At 32.7% G+C, this 21,481-nt stretch overlaps 1 protein-coding gene across 1 annotated transcript; it reads right to left on the minus strand.

The window, feature by feature from the left end:
- Nucleotides 1-19,661: 19,661 nt before the first annotated feature.
- Nucleotides 19,662-21,419, minus strand: LOC149055070 (uncharacterized). The gene is made up of 2 exons (XM_089229699.1): nucleotides 21,340-21,419; nucleotides 19,662-21,095 (listed from the first exon to the last, which is right to left on the minus strand). The coding sequence occupies exon 2, from the start codon at nucleotides 20,899-20,901 to the stop codon at nucleotides 20,149-20,151; it is 753 nt and encodes a 250-aa protein (XP_089085825.1). The 5' UTR covers nucleotides 20,902-21,095; nucleotides 21,340-21,419; the 3' UTR covers nucleotides 19,662-20,148.
- Nucleotides 21,420-21,481: the final 62 nt, after the last annotated feature.

Consider the following 21,481-nt stretch of genomic DNA (forward strand, 5'->3'; position numbering starts at 1 on the left):
CATCGAAATTCTAGTTTTGTAATAAGACTCACAGGGATAAGAGCTACAATTATTTCATATTTTAATTTATTTTAATGTTTTAGTTAAAAAGTTTAAAAATATATATTTTTTTATTTAATTATTTCAAAAAAAATTAAAGATAGCCATTTTGTTGGGTTTATTTTTCTGAAAATATTAACGTTTCAACATTTTATTTTCATAAATTTCCTGATTTTTAATATTTTTTTTTAGTTTCGAGAAAAATTGCGAATTAACACCGTAATGTTGTCAGACATGTGACCCGCCGCACTGCGCGCATTCCCATATAACGGCCGGCCGAATACTTTCCGTGAACCTAATAGTTATACATTTTTAATCATATTTTATTTCTTTAAAAGTAGAAAAAATATTAAAAATTAGGAAACTAATGAAAACAAAATGTTGAAACGTCAATATGTTCAGAAAAATAAACTCTACAAAATGGCTCTTCAATTTTTTTGGAAATAATTAAATAAAAAAAAATATTGTTTAACTTTTGTACCCAAACATTAAAATACATTTAAAAATGAAATAATTGTAGTTCTTATCCCTGTAAATCTTATTATAAAACCAAAATTTTGATATCTCCATTATTTCGTTAGTTATCGCAATGGGTAGATTCTCGCGGGACAACCTGTATTAGAAAAATATTTCAAAATTAATTGTCATTTTAAGAGGACGCTACACCCTCATGTGTTGTCTTCGTCAAACACGCGTAGGTACTACATACAAAATTTTCGACGTACGTCACACCAGCCCACCCCATTTTGAAAATTGGTGTTTTCTGGTATGCAACCTTTAGTATGACATTTGTATGCATTTGTATGACCATTCCCTCCATTTGTATGCCACTTAAAATGGAGATATAACAAAAATTGAAGGGGTGGGCTGACGGGATGTCACCCCAGCCCACCCACCACTCAAATTTAAAATTTCGCTATGCCGTTCATTTGTACGCCATTTGTATAGATTTGTACGATAAATTTCATCCCTTAATTTCAAAAACTACCCTTGGGCGGGCTGGAGGGATGTCACCCCAGCCCGCCCACCACTCAAATTTAAAATTTCGCTATGCCGTTCATTTGTACGCCATTTGTATGGATTTGTACGATAAATTTCATCCCTCAATTTCAAAAACTACCCTTGGGCGGGCTGGAGGGATGTCACCCCAGCCCGCCCACCACTCAAATTTAAAATTTCGCTATGCCGTTCATTTGTACGCCATTTGTATGGATTTGTACGATAAATGTCATCCCTTAATTTCAAAAACTACCCTTGGGCGGGCTGGAGGGATGTCACCCCAGCCCGCCCACCACTCAAATTCAAAATTTCGCTATGCCGTTCATTTGTACGCCATTTGTATGGGTTTGTACTACCCTTGGGGTTTTCCGGTGTTCCACGAATTTTATCACCTAAGGTTTTTATAAATAATATTGTACTAAGTAACACGTATAATAAGTGTCAAACAATTATTTTTGAAACTAACTATACTTACTTGTTTTTTAAATTACAACCTAAATTATATAATTGTTTTTAATCTTTTTGCCACGAATTATTTTTAATATAAAACTTACTATCCCTTCTAGACTCTAGTAATATATTATCTATTAGAAATAGAAAGCTCTATTTATGTTTGGATTTATCATTCGTAATTGTTCCTCATTCTACAATCCCGTAACATTTAAATATCTATTTACCTCCATTATCTGGTCTCATCTAGCATATGCTACAATTGCTCGGGATACTGATACTATTGATTTTTTCAATGACATAGGCCGTTAAAAATAATTTGTTTCGTTTATTGGTTTTAAATCAAATATCGAAATTTCTACTCATTATGAATTTACCCATATCAAAACATATTTTATATTAATAAAACTGTTGTTGGAAGTTAAGTAAAGAAGAATAGTTACTCAGTTACTGTTAATACTGACTTTGATAGTTTTTTTTTATTCCTATAGTTATGATACGGGTTCGGGATTTGTTGCAGTTAAAATTATCAAATTATGTTTAAAAATATTTAGATAATTTTTATTTTGTTAGTGAAAACTTATAAAGCATATTTCGGTTAAAAAAATTTTTTAAATTAGGTAGGTACATAACTGTGATAACCGAACGAATATTATGTACTGCTTTTTATTTTGTCATACAATTTAGAATCTAGATTGTCATTATAGGTTTTACTACAACTACACAATTGTCGATATTGTCAATAAAATGATTAAATCTTGAGCAACATAAAAACTATCGTAAACAAAATATGTACTATTCAGACGCAACAGACTATGACTTTAATTTATTGGAAAAAATATTTTTGAATGGTTTTCAAATGTAATTTTACGTACCTATAAATTTAAAAATGCAAAACATGTACAAATATGCTAAAAATTGTTCAAATATGTACTTTTCCAAAAATATACAAATTTAATCATATAATTTAGTTTCACTATTTCATACAACAAATGTATAACTCGCCTAAAATAATCTACTACTAATACAAAAAATCATGCGAATGCAAGAAGTTCAGTAGCTATTATATTGTTTTTCTTGCGTTGCCCAATGCGATGTTATTTTGCCATTAAATTTTAATTTTAATTACTGCACTGCCGCCACTGCATATAGTTAATATATTTTGGAGGTATGTCTGTAACTACATAAATATAAAATAATGTCTATATATATTAATATATATATATATGTATAATATATGTCTATTTATAGTTATAACTACCTAATTTTATAATGTTTAGTCTATTAAAAGAACAAAAATAACAAAATTATTAGCATCTCCTCTGTGTATAATGTATAGGTATTAAACATTAAGGCCTCTATAGATACATGACGGTCACCAGCCGTTTTTCATTTCACAGACTAATCGCGGCGCGTGTTTGTTTTTAACATTTAATAATCGTTATTAAAAATAACTGTATTGTGGTGGTTTTCCAATATTATTCTAAAATACCTATTTTAACAGATTGTATTGAAATATGTATAAGGACACTACCCTTCCAACAAACATTGAAATTTTTTTAGAACGTCATATACTTTCACTACAGGGATCTTCACTTTTCCGTTCTGCCTCTTACAACACTACAGGCTTTAGTTCAGATACTAACAATGACTCAAATATTGTTTGTAATAATAAATCGCCCTGTTTATAAAAACATAAAATGATAACGGAGAATAACACAGAAAATGATGTTTCCAGTGAGAATTCCGAAGATAACTATATTTTAATTGATGAAAACAATATTAATGACGTCTTGATGTTTAATGAACCATGCCCTACTTCACCAAAAAATAAAAATATTACTGAAAATAATGCTGAAGAAGGATGGGACAGAAAATCGGCAAAACAACGAAAACTTAATTCATATCTAACTCCAAATCCACATTTATCTCATATAGATTTGAACGTGCTCCGCACGTACAGATACGACTAAGTGATATTCCAGAAATCTTACGATACAAAAATTTAACTTATGAGCTACAAACCTACAAATCCATACAAATGGCGTACAAATGAACGGCATAGCGAAATTTTGAATTTGAGTGGTGGGCGGGCTGGGGTGACATCCCTCCAGCCCGCCCAAGGGTAGTTTTTGAAATTAAGGGATGAAATTTATCGTACAAATCCATACAAATGGCGTACAAATGAACGGCATAGCGAAATTTTGAATTTGAGTGGTGGGCGGGCTGGGGTGACATCCCTCCAGCCCGCCCAAGGGTAGTTTTTGAAATTAAGGGATGAAATTTATCGTACAAATCCATACAAATGGCGTACAAATGAACGGCATAGCGAAATTTTAAATTTGAGTGGTGGGCGGGCTGGGGTGACATCCCTCCAGCCCGCCCAAGGGTAGTTTTTGAAATTAAGGGATGAAATTTATCGTACAAATCCATACAAATGGCGTACAAATGAACGGCATAGCGAAATTTTAAATTTGAGTGGTGGGCGGGCTGGGGTGACATCCCGTCAGCCCGCCCCTTCAATTTTTGTTATATCTCCATTTTAAGTGGCATACAAATGGAGGGAATGGTCATACAAATGCATACAAATGTCATACTAAAGGTTGCATACCAGAAAACACCAATTTTCAAAATGGGGTGGGCTGGTGTGACGTACGTAAATTTTCGTTCGCTAGATTCAATAGTGTGCTGTTAGTTTTGATATTAGAGTGAATTGACCCATTAAACTTTTAGATAAGAATATTATCTGTGTTCTCATGTTGGTTTTTTACGATATTTTAATTTTTAAATGAATTATGTGAATTTTCAAATATTCAAACTTAACATGCTCATAACTCATTTAAAAATTAAAATATCGTAAAAAACTAACATGAGAACACAGATAATGTTCTTACCTAAAAGTTTGATAATGGGTCAATTCCATAGGCGCCAAGTACATGGGTGCTCGGGTGCTCGAGCACCCATTGAAAATATTCATTGGGTGCGGAGCACCCAATATAATTAAAATAGGTAAACCGTTATCACCACGTTCATTGTATGATATCAGTGGCTACAAAGAAAAACCACAGGATATAAAAATCTATTTCATCTATAATTCTGTGGCAAAACCTCGGAAGTCAAAATTAGAAAAAAAAAATTTCTTTTGTTGGATGCACTGTACTTTTCTGTACATTTTTATATCATAATATCATTATTTTTCCCGGTATTTTCATAAGATATTTTCACAATAACAAAAAGTCGTAAGTTGTAAGCTCGTAAATCTTTTTGTTTTATGTTCCTCGTCAACTCGTCAATTTTGTAAAAGTGACAAAGGTCTTGCTGTGTAGGTACCTACTGTGTATTCGACGATTTAATTAAATAGTAATTAATAATTATGAAGCGTCAAAATACGTTATTATCTTTTTTCATTAGAACAATTTGTAATCGGCAAAGACAGATATATTACCGATGTCATTGAATTTTATGGAAGTGATTTTAACCGAGATAAATTGATATTACATCGAGATATGTTCTTAGATATTGCAAAATCTAGAGAAGTCTCTATAAAAAGTTTACAAGACGCCGTAAATTTAATGAAATCTGAAAATTTGTGTGTTATGTTATCAGAATTTTCCAAGCTCCTACAAATTGCTTTAATTATTCCAGTATCATCCTGCACTGCAGAAAGGTCTTTCTCAGCATTAAGGAGGTTGAAGACATTTTTGAGATCAACAATGACACAAAATCGTCTCAATGATATAGCTATTCTTCATGTCCATCGAAATGAAGATGTGGATATTGAAAAAGTCGCTAATATTTTTATAAATAAAGCCAAAGTTCGTCAAAACACATTTGAATTGTAATGTAAAATATTTGTATTTTAATTGTTTAAGCTTATAATATTATAATATGTGTTACTAAAAACTTTTATTTCATTATAATATACTCAGTATTCATTAAAAATTGTCTTATATTATATTGTAAATATGTTTTGTTACCAGTTTGTAGAAAATTTAGTAAACGGAGTGAGGGGGAAAAGCTACTCACAAATACTTGACATCAGTGGCACGTACAGGACTTTTTTTCTGGGAGATGGGGGTGGGTACAACCCATTACTCCCTCCCCGCCAATGCTTGCGCCATTGTTGTTTTACATTGGTAAGAGCACCCAATAGCTTTTTGAAAACCTGGCGCCTATGGTCAATTCACACTAATATCAAAACTAATAGCACACTTGTTCTTAATTTGATGTTGAGTGGACTGTATCCTTTTGGTTCTTAATTTGTGTTGAGTGGAGAGTCAACACCGCGCAAGTCTGCCCTGGGTGGGTCTTGTTACGGTGAGGTAGGAGGGAAATTATACCATGCAAGTCTGCCCTGGGTGGGTCTTGCTATGGTAAGATAGGAAGGAATACTGAATGATTTTGTGCTCCGCACTCCTTTTTATAATCTTGGTCTCGCCTGCTGCGGTGCTGTGTACTAACATGAACCGCCCATGATTGTCTGTGGTTGGTTGTTGCGTACGGTCACGTGACGGCGCTGATCAATGCATTGGTTGTTGCCACCTTCGAAACCACGCCCACAGCATTCCGATTAACTGTTGCGCGTGGTGCAGTGTCCGGCGCACTACGCACGAGTTCCCGTACATGGTACTGACGTTGGATATGGCCGGGTGGCCGGGTGGCCGGGTGGCCGGTCTCGTGTTCCGTGACGGAACGGAGGGCGCCCGCCAGCCTAGTTAGGAACAGAACACGGCACCGACGCCGTGTGGTGTCGGCACTTGTCTGCATACAATGCCGCCCTGGCTCATTTGAGCCTTATTAGTTATTACTAGTGTAATGACCAGTATGATGTGATACGCATTCCTTATCGCAGAATATACACGGGCCATCAACAGTTTTATTGAGCAAGTTTGTACTATCGTGTACCCATAGACATATAAAACAACTAGATAGCCGACTACGGGATAATATTGAAGTCAGCCGCCATATGCCAACAGGGCAATGTTTACAAAATCACATGGTTGATAAGAATATTTATTAATGATAACAAAATTACTATAAATATTTGTACTGTAGTATATTATGTACTTATTACTACTGTATGTAATTTAATTTGTAGTTGACATTTTGACTATAGAATATGAAAAGAAATTCGTTTTTTCATTATTTGAAATATTATTTATTATCGCTTATCAATATAGGTATCTTATCTATTGAGTTTTTATGTAAACATTGCCCTGTTGGCATATGGCGGCCCGACTTCAACGTTCTTAAGGGAATGTAATTCACAGTCGGCTATCTAGTTGTTTTATATGTCTATGAGTGTACCTTATTGCAAATTTGCAACCGGTGCTCTGTGGACCAGTCTGACCCGTGTTCTACATAACACATAGAACCGGCCGGTGCAGTCGGCGGGAGGTTGGTAGCTCATGTACGCCTCCCGACGTCAAACGTGCCCGCCGTTGCAGCGTTTATTCGTGACGATCGACAGCCAGAGTGCCGACCGGCTGTATTCCGAATCTCATGCTATTATGCAACGTATTTTGGCCAACAGCCCAATAGAGAATAACACACGTCATATTATATTTAATTGATTTCTATACAGTGAAAACTGTCTAAAGCGGAATCGCATGGGACCAACAAAAAATTCCGCTTTAAGCAGTTTTCCGCTTTATTCAATAAAACGGAAAAATTCCGGATTATTCAATTCAAATAAATAAGAAATACATACCAAAGAAAAGTTTTCAATTTATTGTTTTAAATACATAATATAATTCTTTAGAATTCATTAAATTTAAACTAAAATCATGTATAGGTTTTTTATTACATATTACATACTACATATAAGACGACAATTAAATATTACATATAAACATTTAGCATTTCCAAAAATGACGAAGTGTTTTTTGTTTTGTTACGGTTGCTGCTATTTTTTGTTACCATATTATGTACATTATATAAACATTGTTAAAATAAATAAAAATATGAAATTACCTTTTAACCATTCTCCTTTAATTCTATTTTGATTTTTAAGAGTATCGTAAACCTGAGTTTTTCCACAATTAAATATATTTTGTAATTGTCTTACTGAATGTCCTTTTGTACTCATATCGATCAGTTGATATTTTTCATTTAATGAAAGACACTTATATTTTGGCATTTTAATATTTAATACGATGAACGGAAGATAAAATAAAATAAAAAGTGTACGTACGACTGTTGGTGTAAGACTGTTTCACAGTTACAAAGAAGACATTTCATATCGTTTAAGATGCGATAATATGCATTGTATGTACATATAATGTACATATGAACAATTTTATCTTCTTTATCTATCACTATTTAACGATGTACATTGTACATACGCAACATGCATATCGGCATATCTATATTTTATACCTTATTTTTGGTTTAGGTTTGACACGCGCGTGCCATTTTTCCGGTTTATGCAAGGTTTTTACTTGCATGGGACTTACAAAATCGTTCCGTTTCCGCGTTTTGAAGGTTCCGTTTTATTGAGGTTGAGCGTCTACGTAAAACTATAGGTACGTGCCGGGACCATAGAAAAATTCCGTATTGGATAGTTTTCCGTTTTATTCAGGGTCCGCCTTAGACAGTTTTCACTGTATTACATATTGTGATATTTAAAGAAAAACATTACGTGTTGCGCGAACACACTATTGCAGAATCTAGCAAACGAAAATTTGCTATGTAGTACCTACGCGTGTAAGACGGAGACAACACATGCGGGTATAGCGTCCTCTTAAGAGGAACCCGGATTTAGTTCTGTAAGGCTAAAATATTATGCGGTGACGGGGGGGGGGGTAGTTGCCTATACGTGATTCGGTGTAGAAGGGGATTTATATATTATAGATATATACTTCGTATTTTAAAACAGATTGATAAGCTCCATGTGAGGTTTTTATAGTTTTTATCCAAATTCGGTTCTCGATGAATTCATTTATAAATATAAAATATATTATTTTACAAATTCGTTTGCATGTCACGAGTACTTAGTGGTTCAAGGGCGCCATATTATGCCTGATATTATTTTCAAAACCTAAATTTTGTTACATATGAAAAAACTGCATACCTATGCGTATGCATTTTTTGATATCATAAAACATTTTTTACTGAAATTACTTTGAGCATAACATCATTTTGAAAAACATGCGTTTGTTATGACGGACCTGTATGTACCATATAATAATAATACTATATAGGCTGCAAATACCTAATATTTCGCGCATCATCATCGCCGCGACAGCGTATAACTTAATATTATGTTATTATTATGTATACGATGCCGACTGTAGGTATATATGATAACTAATATAATATACTACTTTTAATAATATAATATACGTATACCTAACCACACGCCGTGCGACATATCATTTATTATTTTTATATATCATCGCAGTGACAAAAAAAAAATCCTCGTGACAGATTTATGTTCGGTAATAGAATATCGCGAGCTTATCGAATAATCCGTTTAACCGCGCACGCTGCCCCTGCAGCAGCAAGCGTCGTATTATTATGTATAACACTGCGCGTAATCGGCGGCACGTGTATGTATAATCGTATATGACGTACGCCGCCGAAACGGTAAAAAAAAAAAAAAAAAACGAGATCCGTAATTACATCGGTTTCGGTATAGCAATATTTCACGTTTTTAACGACCCGATGTTGATATCGGAACTATCCCGTGCATACGAGATTAATTAAAATTGCCTTGCGCCCTGCAGCACCGTTTATACAAAAAGTTATTGAAAAAATAAAGTCACTATATCAATAATATATCGCACGACTATAAATCGTCCGAAAACCGTCATCAATAATTATATAGTCCGATAAAAATATATTTATTTTTTTAATAATTTACAGATACTTAATATTTATAATGCGTATATATATATATATATATAGGAATAACCTATACAATATAATACGCATTTTTAAATCTATAAAGTATAATATTATTATTATTATGTTTATAGTTTATAAAAAGGTAGTTACAAAAGTTTAAACTGAAAAAAAATGATACCTATTTATCATAATTTACAATAAGTACAAAACTTTGGCACACATCATATTTATACTCTAGCGTCGATTTTAAATACCAGTATTTTTATATTTTGTAATATAATAATTTGAAGTAAGTATTTATGCTTGGAAAAATAAATAGAATTTTTTTGTGTTTTTAATACAAAATATATCTTGCGTTTCTAAAACGTAAGTTTAGAGCATGCCTATAATATCCGTATGTCCGTTTGTTATAGTATTATAGCCTATAGGTATAGTTATGATTATCTGAAGGTTAATATTAATAGTATTAATAGTCCGTAGTTACTGTACTCACATTGTTTGTATTATAAGATTTTACAATGGTTCTGTTCAAAAAACATGTGTACTTTAGTGTTTTAGCCAATATTAAAAAATATCAATTTTTTAGTGTTTAATATAGATTCATACCAGTCGGCAGTCACTATACAGAAATGGGCTCCAAAATATAAAGGTCACCAAATTATTTTTAAATATAGCGTACACGATTATTGTTTATTGCAGTGTCGTATTGAAATACGCTTAGAAAACGGGAATTTAGCATCCTCGTCACACCTCGCAGAGTGCAGAGCTTTCTTACAATTGTATGATGTTATTATTATATAGAACTACGATCGTATATAAAAGTAGAATATTTATAAACAAAAATCGAATGCACAACTAGGTATTGAATGTTGAACGATTTGTATTTTTTTTAATCAGCGTTTAAAGCTAAGACTACACTATATATAATATGACACAACGAATTAAAGTAATAATACAATAACAATATTGGTTATAATTATTACAAGCGTTTAACTACTGCAATGCGTATTATACCATTGATCACAAATATTATAGTGTTAGTACCAGTGGCGGCTTGAACTTTTTTTCCCTCGAATCGCGTTTAATATTTTTACACCACTCACCCTAAAATATAGTTATTAATTATTAATTATTATTGTGCATTATCTGCTGAGTACACATATTATATTTATTATTTGTAATTTAATATTTAAATACCAACCTACAAAAATGGTCCAATCTACCTTTTCCAACCATAAAACCTACCCACCCAATCACCCATTAATATTTTTGTGAATCACGTGATTCAAATATACTCCCTTCGAGCCGCCACTGGTTAGTACTATCAATGGTATTATTTATATCATATTATATTGTATCATATTATTATTAAATATATTTATGTATATTATTTTATACTTGTCATACTAATGATTATATTATGTTATTTATATTGAAATGTTGAGGAATTGGCCAATTCTGTTTCTGAGGATATGAAATTGAAAAAAAAATTTAATTAACCATCGCTATGAACTCAAAAAACACATTTAATCTATTGAATTTGGTGTTGTAAAACATTTTTGACTAGGAAACTATTTCATTTTCAAAATCAATAAGATTACCTCCAACAATTAAACTGCAGATATAATATACAATCTGTACTTATGAATATAATAAGTATAGCTTTTTACTTTTTTGTTTCACTCGTATAATCGTAATCACACTTATATAATTCAAAACATCGTGATCGTAGAGTGTGGCGGTGAAAAAACAGTAATAGGTATTATTTTTGACGCAGATATCAATAAGTGAACGGTTATATTATAGTTTCGAACAAAAAAAATTAATCATTCGCCATTATAAGATATTTACAAGCGGTAGGTATACAAAATAATGATGATAGTAATAATAATAATTAATGATACTGCACTCGTAGGCTGCAACGAAGATAATATACCGATTGTGCACTTAAAATATTAAACTTATATAGAAACAGACGAATCGCAGTTTGTTTCTCGAGAGTTATTTCGTCCAATTAGAACGACACGCGCGATGCCTACACATCTTATTATATGGTATAAAATATACGTATAAATTGAGTAGCCGAGAAAATTTAATCGCGCAATTAAGTTGACGGCTGGTAATACATGGTAATACATTATATCCAATGCCGGTAAAACACGAGTTTAATAATATTCTCGCTGCCTCACAATACGCTTGTATATATTGTATTATTTTATTTATAATATTATTAGCTGCAGTGTTTCGCAGTAATTAGCTATATCGATACGCGTTTTTATTGTATTATTATAGTATTATACAATATAGGTACACGTGGTAACACAATAATAATCAAGTATATGTTGTGTTCATGTTTCGCAGACCATATTATTATTATAATTGCGTATTATATACAATATACAGAGTGATTCATCAAGTGTATACTCTCGCCCCGATTTTTTTCGTAATTCAAATTTCGATAATTGCAGGAATGACACACTCAATTTTCAAGTATAGTACAGTAGTGAACATAAGTTTAGAACACCTTATTTATTCCCGTTGTGGCCGTCGTTAATTACCTGCAGTACTGCATAGTTACGATTGTTGATATTGTAAGATATTTATTTATTGTCCGCAGTGGCGTGCGCAGGGGGGGGATGATGGGGGATATATTCCCCCCATGGGCTTTTTTTTAGTCTTCTAACGAGTGGATTTTGGATCTCTAGTTCATCAACATAAACATAATACATTTTTATTTATGACATCCCCCCCATACCAAATTCCTGCGCACGCCACTGATTGTCCGTATAGTTGCTGTACATACTTACGAACTTACGATTGTTTGTATATATGTACTAACTAAGGTAATACTGCTCATTACATGAGTAATAAGTATTTAATATAGATTCATATCTGCAGTCAAAATATTGATAAGGTTACCGACAATCCTGTTTGAAATTGTATCAGGAATTATAATCTATTGAATTGTATTGAAATACGTTTAGAAACAGGTAATTAAGCACGCTCGCAAGAGTGAACTTTCCTAACTTTTACATTTTAAGTATATAGTTTAAAATACCAAAAACCGGTATTAATGATTATATCCATTTTCGAAAAATGACAAAAGGGACATGTATGTAATTGCACTACCGGTCCGCCGGGTGCTGCACGAAAGGGAGATACAGAGGGAGAGAGAGACAGTGAGGGAGATACAGAGAGCGAGAGAGAGAGAGAGAGAGAGATAGAGAGTGATAAAAAGAGAATAAAATTTTCGAGCGTTTGACACATTATCGACAGTTTTGTATTTTAATTATTATTTTACTTAGTTTTCGAGCCTATAAAAATAAACAAGTTAGAAAACCTCACTCCACGAGCATACTAAATTCCCTGTTTCTAAATAGATTTTAATATAGGTACGTATACAATGCAATAAACTGTAATTTTATATACAATGTAAACTGCAGATTTAGGCAATAACCCTAATATTTTGACAGTATATATATCTATAAATAAATATCTTAATATCAACATTTGGTGCGGTATACTCACTGATAATTAATAAATGGACGGACGGGCCGACACAAAACGGTTTTTATAAATTTGATTAGAATAGACAATGGTTATATAGTCATCATTAAACATCGGAAACACTCATTAATATATTATAATTATTATTCTCTCAATATAATAGTGTTTTGATGATCGATTTTACTCTAAAATTATGTAAAAATGAAAAATACAATTTAGAGTTTTTACAACTTATGCCATGGCGCGTGAGTAAGATAGAAAACCAAATATAAAATCTAATTATAAATCGTTATTCTCGTCCGTTCGAAGGAATCACAATATTAAGTAGGTAATTATTCATATACTCGTATATAAGAAAATAATAAGTAACTCATCTTCCCGTCGGTAACAAACAACAATAACCTACGCCCACCACTATTGCGTTACATCGTGATATTATTATAAATTTATAAAACAACAATAAACACGAAACCTATACCAGAGCTCGTCAAAATAAAACTATAATGTATGCATAGAATAACATGGTGCAGTCCACGACTGCTGCAGTATGGTTAGGGGCAGTATTCGGTGCCGAAATGATATACACTTTTATTGAACAGAAGTTTTCACGGAGGACCAGTTTTCGATTTTATTATTTGAACGCATCACTAGCCGGTGCGTTTGTCCAAACTCACAACTATATACCTATATGCAGGAAATCTTAAATTATTCAATAGAACCGACGAGATGTGAACTCACTCACCACAATGGATCTCGAATTCTAAATAATTGTGTGGACGGGACACATTAATGACCTTAATAATAATAATAATATTAATTTGGGTAGATGAAGATGACACCCGTGCTCCGCAGACTGTGAACTCCTTCATGAACATTAAAGTTGAACAGACTCATTATCGGGTTACCCATGTACTATGATTGTTGATTACCGCGGGTACCTATCGTATACCAGGTACGTCCGGTCACCGTCGATCGTACCCAAAACCAGTTCACGTGCGCGCGCCTTCGACACACAGTCGATCAGGTGGCCTTTACGTCTATAAAATACTAAATGTGTCTACGGGAAAGCGGTGGGTCGTATCCCACAAACTCAAAATATGACCCAAACACAATCAAAAAGCGCAAAAATAGTAATTTTTTAACAAACCATAAGCACAAATAAATCTTTCAAATATTTGAAGTGTGTTTAAATGTGTCAAAATCATATAGTTATTAATATTAAGATTTTAGTTATTGTGAAATTAAATTAAAATTTTAAAATTTATATCACATATAATAGTTGTAAATATTAATTGGTATAATATTATAACGAGTATTGCCTTAAAATTTAAAGCCCACAGTTTTTAAGTATAGTCCGGGCTGGACATTTTTTTTTTCTACACACAAGTCCCATGCTATTTTATATTGTAGTTGACTTGCATTCACTATAGCTGTTGGTGTATTTTTGAATTATGAAAATACTATATATTTAATTATAAATAATTAATAGATGATAAATAATTACGTTTTTACTTCACTTCAGGCAAAGTTTTGTGCAAAAGCGCCATACGAATAAAATGGCACTTTTGGTGCATCGAACAAAATGTATAGACAATTTGCGCTTTTGGGTTTCACCGAAACGGTGCACATGTAGGCATTGGCGGTGGAAACAGTCACGCTGGCCAGAGGTTTACGCGACGGCGGCCGGAAAAAATAAAACAACCGTGGTCGAGGTATACCGCGGTATAGTTTAAAGCATACCTACGTTATTTATACATCGCGCGTGTTCATGACAATATTATTGTAAAAGCATGATAATATATGAAACTGAACTCAAATAGATACCTTTAACGGATAATAATTGACGTGCAACCGACTGCGCGGTTGACAACACGGTGACTTCGACGATCACCTGCAGACCGATGTATAATACATACCTATGTATAATATATAGGTGGTCGTCGCTCTCGGCACCGGACCAGGAGAATGATATTACCCGGGGAATGTGCCGACACGTATCGTTTTCTCCAATTAACCTTGTTGCCGACTTCGTGACGGGCGGCGTGTAGGTTCCGCGTATATATATGTACATAATATAGGACTCTGCTATATTCCGACGGCCACGGAGCGACGATTGTGTCGGATATATTATAATATTATTTAGGTATACACCGCCGCGTATTTATGCCAAACTGCATGTATATATATATATATACAATTATATAATCTGCCCCCCCCCCGATTTTGCGACCAGACTAACGGGTTGCTGGCAATAGTAATAATTGATATCCAATATAAATTATATGTATATTACACAATGATAATATGCAGGTGAGCTGCAGGTCCATTTCCCCAGCCCCCCCATTTTGGAATTTCGAACTTTTTTTTTTTTTATTCGATTGTGCTACGTTAGTGCCGTTTGTTCTACATGGTCTCGCGTTTGTGCTGACTTCCTAGCCCTATGAAATTAAATTTTAAGTATGGCGGGGCTGACGAAATGTTAGCCCCCCCATTTTGGAATTTCGAACTTTTTTTTTTTTTATTCGATTGTGCTACGTTAGTGCCGTTTGTTCTACATGGTCTCGCGTTTGTGCTGACTTCCTAGCCCTATGAAATTAAATTTTAAGTATGGCGGGGCTGACGAAATGTTAGCCCCCCCATTTTGGAATTTCGAACTTTTTTTTTTTTATTCGATTGTGCTACGTTAGTGCCGTTTGTTCTACATGGTCTCGCGTTTGTGCTGACTTCCTAGCCCTATGAAATTAAATTTTAAGTATAGCGGGGCTGACGAAATGTTAGCCCCCCCATTTTGGAATTTCGAACTTTTTTTTTTTTATTCGATTGTGCTACGTTAGTGCCGTTTGTTCTACATGGTCTCGCGTTTGTGCTGACTTCCTAGCCCTATGAAATTAAATTTTAAGTATAGCGGGGCTGAAGAAATGCTTACGTCGCAATATTGGCGTTTAAAAAAAAAATAACACAGTTGATTCTTGATAAACACTATCAATTAGTTGCTTAGTAAGATCACTAAAAATTTCAGTTACTTAATTAAATTATAGTATAGTGTTATAATTAAACCTTTTTATCTCACTGGTGGTGTACTTAAGACAATGTTGTTCAATGTAGTCAAGGTTTTAACGTTCAGGAGACAGTTATAAATGATTTTGCCGTGTTATTAGCAACTGATTAATACAGTACATTGGTGCATACCTATATATTTTAAAACAGAAATAAATATGCAATAACTGAGAATTTAATATTGAGTGAGTAAATTTAGAGATAAGCTAATTTTAAGATTAAAGTTAGAAAATAACTTTCGCTTTTAGGTGAGCACCTTTTTTTAAATTCTGTTGTTAAATAATATTGATGCACAAATGATGTAAAACATTAAAATGGTCCAGCGCAAACATTGTATAATTCAAAAATTGAATTATACGCAACTGTCTCACAATTATAGTACTATACTATATTAACAATAGACAATAGTAATGCGCAAACGACAACTTGCATTATTTTTTTATAATAATAATTAAAAATGCATTATTATTATCCAACATAGGCTTTCTGTATTAGCAATATTATGATTAGGTATAGAAATTAGAAGGTGATATAACTACAGCAATAAAGTATAAAGATGTTAATCAGGAAATTTCTCAAGGCCGTACATGACTAATAATATAAGATCATTTTTAAATATTTTTTGTTAAAGTATATGTATATTTATATTTAATACCTACGAAAAATATTCAATATCAATGTATATTTCTTGAATGATGAGTGTTAGTAAAATGCTGCCATTAATGTCTAAATGTGTCACTGATAATAATTAACTAATAGTTCAAACAATTTAATGACTAGGGGGGGGGGAAGGTTAGGCGTTAGGCATTAGTTGTTAGGGTATAGGGTTCGATCCCGACGTCCGCGTCGTTGATCTGCGCAGGCAGTGCAATGTCATATGAATAGCATTGCCTGCCGCGCCCGAATTTTTTGCATTTTTTTTCTGTAATTTTTCAAAGTTTATACGGATTTTCTTATGGCATTTTACTTTGTGTATACTTTTGTACAGTAAATTAGTTTTTCTATTATTATTTTAATATGGTTTTGTTAATTAAATGATCACACAGGATCGACCTATGTATATATTATGTATAAACATAATCGTTATGAAATTAATACAAAAAATTGCGTGTTATTTATAAAATTGACTGTCTATATCAGGGTGGTCCAACCTTTTGTAGTTAGCGGGCCAATTTACACTTTCATAAATACACCGGGGGCCGCCAGAAGAAAACAATTATATTATTACCTATTTTTATTTTATATAATGCACACATTATTAATTATTATTATTTAAATTTAATATTTTCATGTTTAAAATGATCAAAAAATGCTAAAAAAAATAAATTAGGCAGCAATTTCTTATTACAATAAAAAAAAAATAAACTATATTAATGCGATGATTAGCATTGTTTTTCAGTAGTCAATTTATCAATTTTAATTGAACACCCTGTGGTGGCTAATCTGATGCACGATTCTAAAGACGAATCGTGAATACGGTTTCTTGATTTGGTTTTATTAAATTCATTGTAGAAAATGCTGATTCACAAATATACGTACTGCCAAATATTGACAAAATTTCAAGAGAAAAATTCCGTAATGTATAAATTCGTAATAAGATCGTATAAATTGTATAACCTCTTATTGCGACTTTGTTATAATATTATTGTGATTTAAAATTTAAATTTTTGGAGGGGCCAAAAAAAAGCTTCGCGGGCCGCGGGTCTATATGATCAAATACTATTGGTTTATCAGGTTAAATACGTTTATATGCGTTCTGTAATTTATATGTTATGCGTAAACAAAATAAATATATACTACTATGGTGGCAGACTTTTCTTGACTGCCGCAGAACAGGGGGTCTGCAATCCACCGCAGGTGGATTGCCTACCTGACAAGCTGCTTCACATATGTTAATCGATATTCACTTGAGGGGACTTTCTTGCTGGACACTGAAACACGGATTCAAATTGACGGTTTTTATATACGAAAAAGCACCAGAAATGCGACGAGAGACCGTATTATTCAATGACCAATTTTCATGGGCAATATGAGATTTCTAGATAGGTACTCACACTTGTTTTTCAAACAGTTCCAGCTTCGAAACTAAATGGCAGCGATATATACATAAAATATTAAGTACTAAGTATAAACTCAATGGTTTATACTATCTAAGTATCCGAGTTTCATTTATCGCCGCGGAACAGGGGGTCTGAAATCCACCGCAGGTGGATTGCCTACCTGACAAGCTGCTGCACACATATTAATCGATATTCACTTGAAGAGACTTACTTGCTAGACACCGAAACACGGATTAAAAAATGACGGTTTTATAGATACGAAAAATCACTGGAAATGCAACGGGAGGCCGTATTATTCAGTGGCCGATTTTCATAGGCAATGTTAGATAGGAAAGCTCTACAGTCTACACTTTAAAGTCACTGTACACGCATGAAGGCATTACATATCTAGCCACTTAAGGCAAGAGTGGATTGCCCAGCCGGCTATCGACTAACACCGGTGATGACTGATAGCTAGACAAACGCCGTACACATTTTCATATACGAAATAGTACATGTGAAATGCTGGGAGATTTTAACCAACCAACTTATAATGGTTGAGGCGGATTGCTAGATGCTGAAACTTTCAAACGTTGCCTCCAAACCTCCAAGCCTTATCACCAATTCTTATCATTCTTATCACAAATCCTAACCTCAATCACCTCCACAAACTTTCGACTTTTATAAATCCAACGACTTGGCCCCAAAATCAATATCCACTTTCAGCGAATCCACAGGGCCTCCGAGTTTCCGATGTCAGCTAGTTTGATAATAATATATTATAATAATATAATCTAATCTAATATAATAATAATTAATAATTGTAATATTAATTCGAGGTCTGTGGTTCGACCGTTGTCTCTTATCATTGATTTTCACACGATTGTCTCGTATGAAAAACAGAAGACTAGACTTTGTATTATAAATTATAATTATAATAAAATTATTTTACAACATGAATTATACTATATTATTAAATTAAACAATAATTTCTTTTTTATGTACCTATTAAAATGTTTTATGTAATAGGTATCTGGTATTTTACTAGAATACAATTTCCGTTAAGTTAGATTAGCTGTGACGTAAATTTTTAAGAAATTTTAAGATTAGGTAAAAATATATTTCACCCCCCTCCCCCCCCCCCCCCCCCGTAAGAGAGGCCTAGGTATGCCACTGGACTGAAACATCGGAGGAAAATAGACATAATTTTAGTCAAAAATTCTGTGTCAAGGAAAATGAACAGGGGAGAAAAACGATATCTCGTTTTTGGAGGAAAATGGAACCACCCTTTATTCTAACACATAATATATAATATATAATTATAGAACATATGCCATAAAATATGTGGGTAATTTCAAAATTATGGGTTATTTCAAGCTTTGCTTATATCCAATAATAAAAACTTAATTTCCCTATTTTTTTTTGTCAATTACTTATCTGTATAGACCTTACTGCACCTTCATGGAGTGTGCACACATAATCATTAATATTTTTGTATATATTTAACTTTAGAAATTTTCAAAATATAGGGAGAGAGGTTTGGATGTAGGGAGAGAGAAATTATGAAAAAATATGCACACACATATATATATATATATATATATATATATTTAAGCAATTGGCCGTACAAATTAATATCAACAACAACTGTAACTTAAAACTAGAAAGTATAACAATAGTACTTTTGAGCTTTAATATACGTTTATTAACAAAATAAAAGTCACCTCAACATATTATTTTTAAATTGACTGAAAATTTTAAAAAAATATAGAAATACTAACAATCACAATTTTTTAATAGTTATTTAATATATTTTGTTTTGAGATCTACCATTAATACCTTTAAGATCACAAACAATTTAATCACATTTTTAAATTTAAAATAACACTTACATTATTGAAAAATATAACAGACTTTGAACACATTTAAACTTAACCAAACCATGGTTTAAAAAATTAAAACAAAATAACGTCTATATCATTAAAAACATTAAATATACAATCTGAACTAACTTTTAGTCTTGAACAATATTTAACAGAATTTGAATACATTTAACCTTAACCAAACCTTGGTTTAAAATATTAAAACAAAAATACTTATGTCTATAAAAACTTTAAATACAATCTGAACTTTTTGGTGGAGGAAATCTAGTTTTATTTATGACTAGTATATAATTACCCAACTTAAGCACTACAATTCTAAACTATCACTAAAGTTCTTTGACATTGACTTTAATAGGAAACAAAAACACCGTTTTTCTCTTTTTTAATACCACACTTGGATTTGGAAGCACCTGCATAACTTGATCTGTACCAATTACACTATTATCATTATCTTTTACAATAAATTCTGTAAAGGAGTTACCAAGTTTTCTTAGTCCATCTACAGTAATAGAATTATCTTCATTTTGTTTTTCAACACAACAAACATACTGAAAACCTAGAGCATCTGCAGACTTCTTAGAATATTTTTCAAACTTCACCAGAAGGTAGGTTCCTGGGGCATAGAAAGTATTTTTTGATTGTAGCTCTGATATTGACGATGTCGGTTGTATATGTAAATCACATTCAACTTCAACTGGGACATTTTCTAGGCAATCTGCTTCCTCGTTAGTTGGTAAAATAATATGATGTCCTAAAGAAAACTTGTCACAATCATAACAATCAAAACAACTTAGTTTTCTCATAACTAATTTATTGGGAAACTCTTTCATAAATACAACTTGATGTACTTTGAAAGTACCTTTGAAAGAAGGAATTTCTGGTGGTATATTATTTTTCATTGATTGAATGTCATGCTCGTAAACCAAAATTAGTTCCACTTTTCTGACATTCTCTTTTAAGACCTTTACAAAGCTTTCAAAACAATCTATGTCTTCCCCTTGAGCAACAACTCGATCTGCTGTTCTTTTAAGACAACCTCCAACACCATCTGGAGCACCTTTTCCATGACCAGCTTCCATATAATTCCATGTACATAATGAAATTTCAATTGAATGCTGAAGGGCATGGGCGATTAGAAAAAATATGGTTTTGTTACGGTATTGTGTTGTAGGGCTATCTGTCAGAAAATGAACAACGGTGATTTGTGGAACAGTACGTTGTATGAATTGGAAAATAGGTTGTAGATGTGCCCAAACAGCAGCAGGTCCATGGTCTAAACATTCCGATAGAGTACAGTAAAAATACAGTATTCTCTCTCCCTAATTTGTATTCTCTCTCCCTACAAATTTAATTTTTTAAATTATTTTAGGGAGAGAGACTGTAGGGAGAGAGGTTTTGACAGTTAGCAATCATTATTGATAAGATTACGAATTATTTCTAGATAGTCATTACGGTACATACATTCTGATCAATAATGCACATAAAATGAAATTATTTATAATCCAAAATACACTTACTACAAGTATTTGATAGGCCTTAGGGAATGAGGTTGAATAAAATCACGCACGGACAAACCGTGCTGTTTACGTACGCAAACACAACTGATAAATTTTTTTGATGTAAACAACAAAACACACGTTTTGTTATCATACTGAAGCA

The sequence above is a fragment of the Diuraphis noxia genome, unplaced genomic scaffold (genome assembly GCF_037042655.1).
Source record: "Diuraphis noxia isolate RWA-SAM2 unplaced genomic scaffold, SU_Dnox_SAM2 contig0005, whole genome shotgun sequence".
Lineage (NCBI taxonomy): Eukaryota > Metazoa > Arthropoda > Insecta > Hemiptera > Aphididae > Diuraphis > Diuraphis noxia.

Bases quoted from the DNA above. Each gene is read 5' to 3' on its own strand.
- LOC149055070 (XM_089229699.1), bottom strand. From the start codon at position 20,901: ATGGAAGCTGGTCATGGAAAAGGTGCTCCAGATGGTGTTGGAGGTTGT.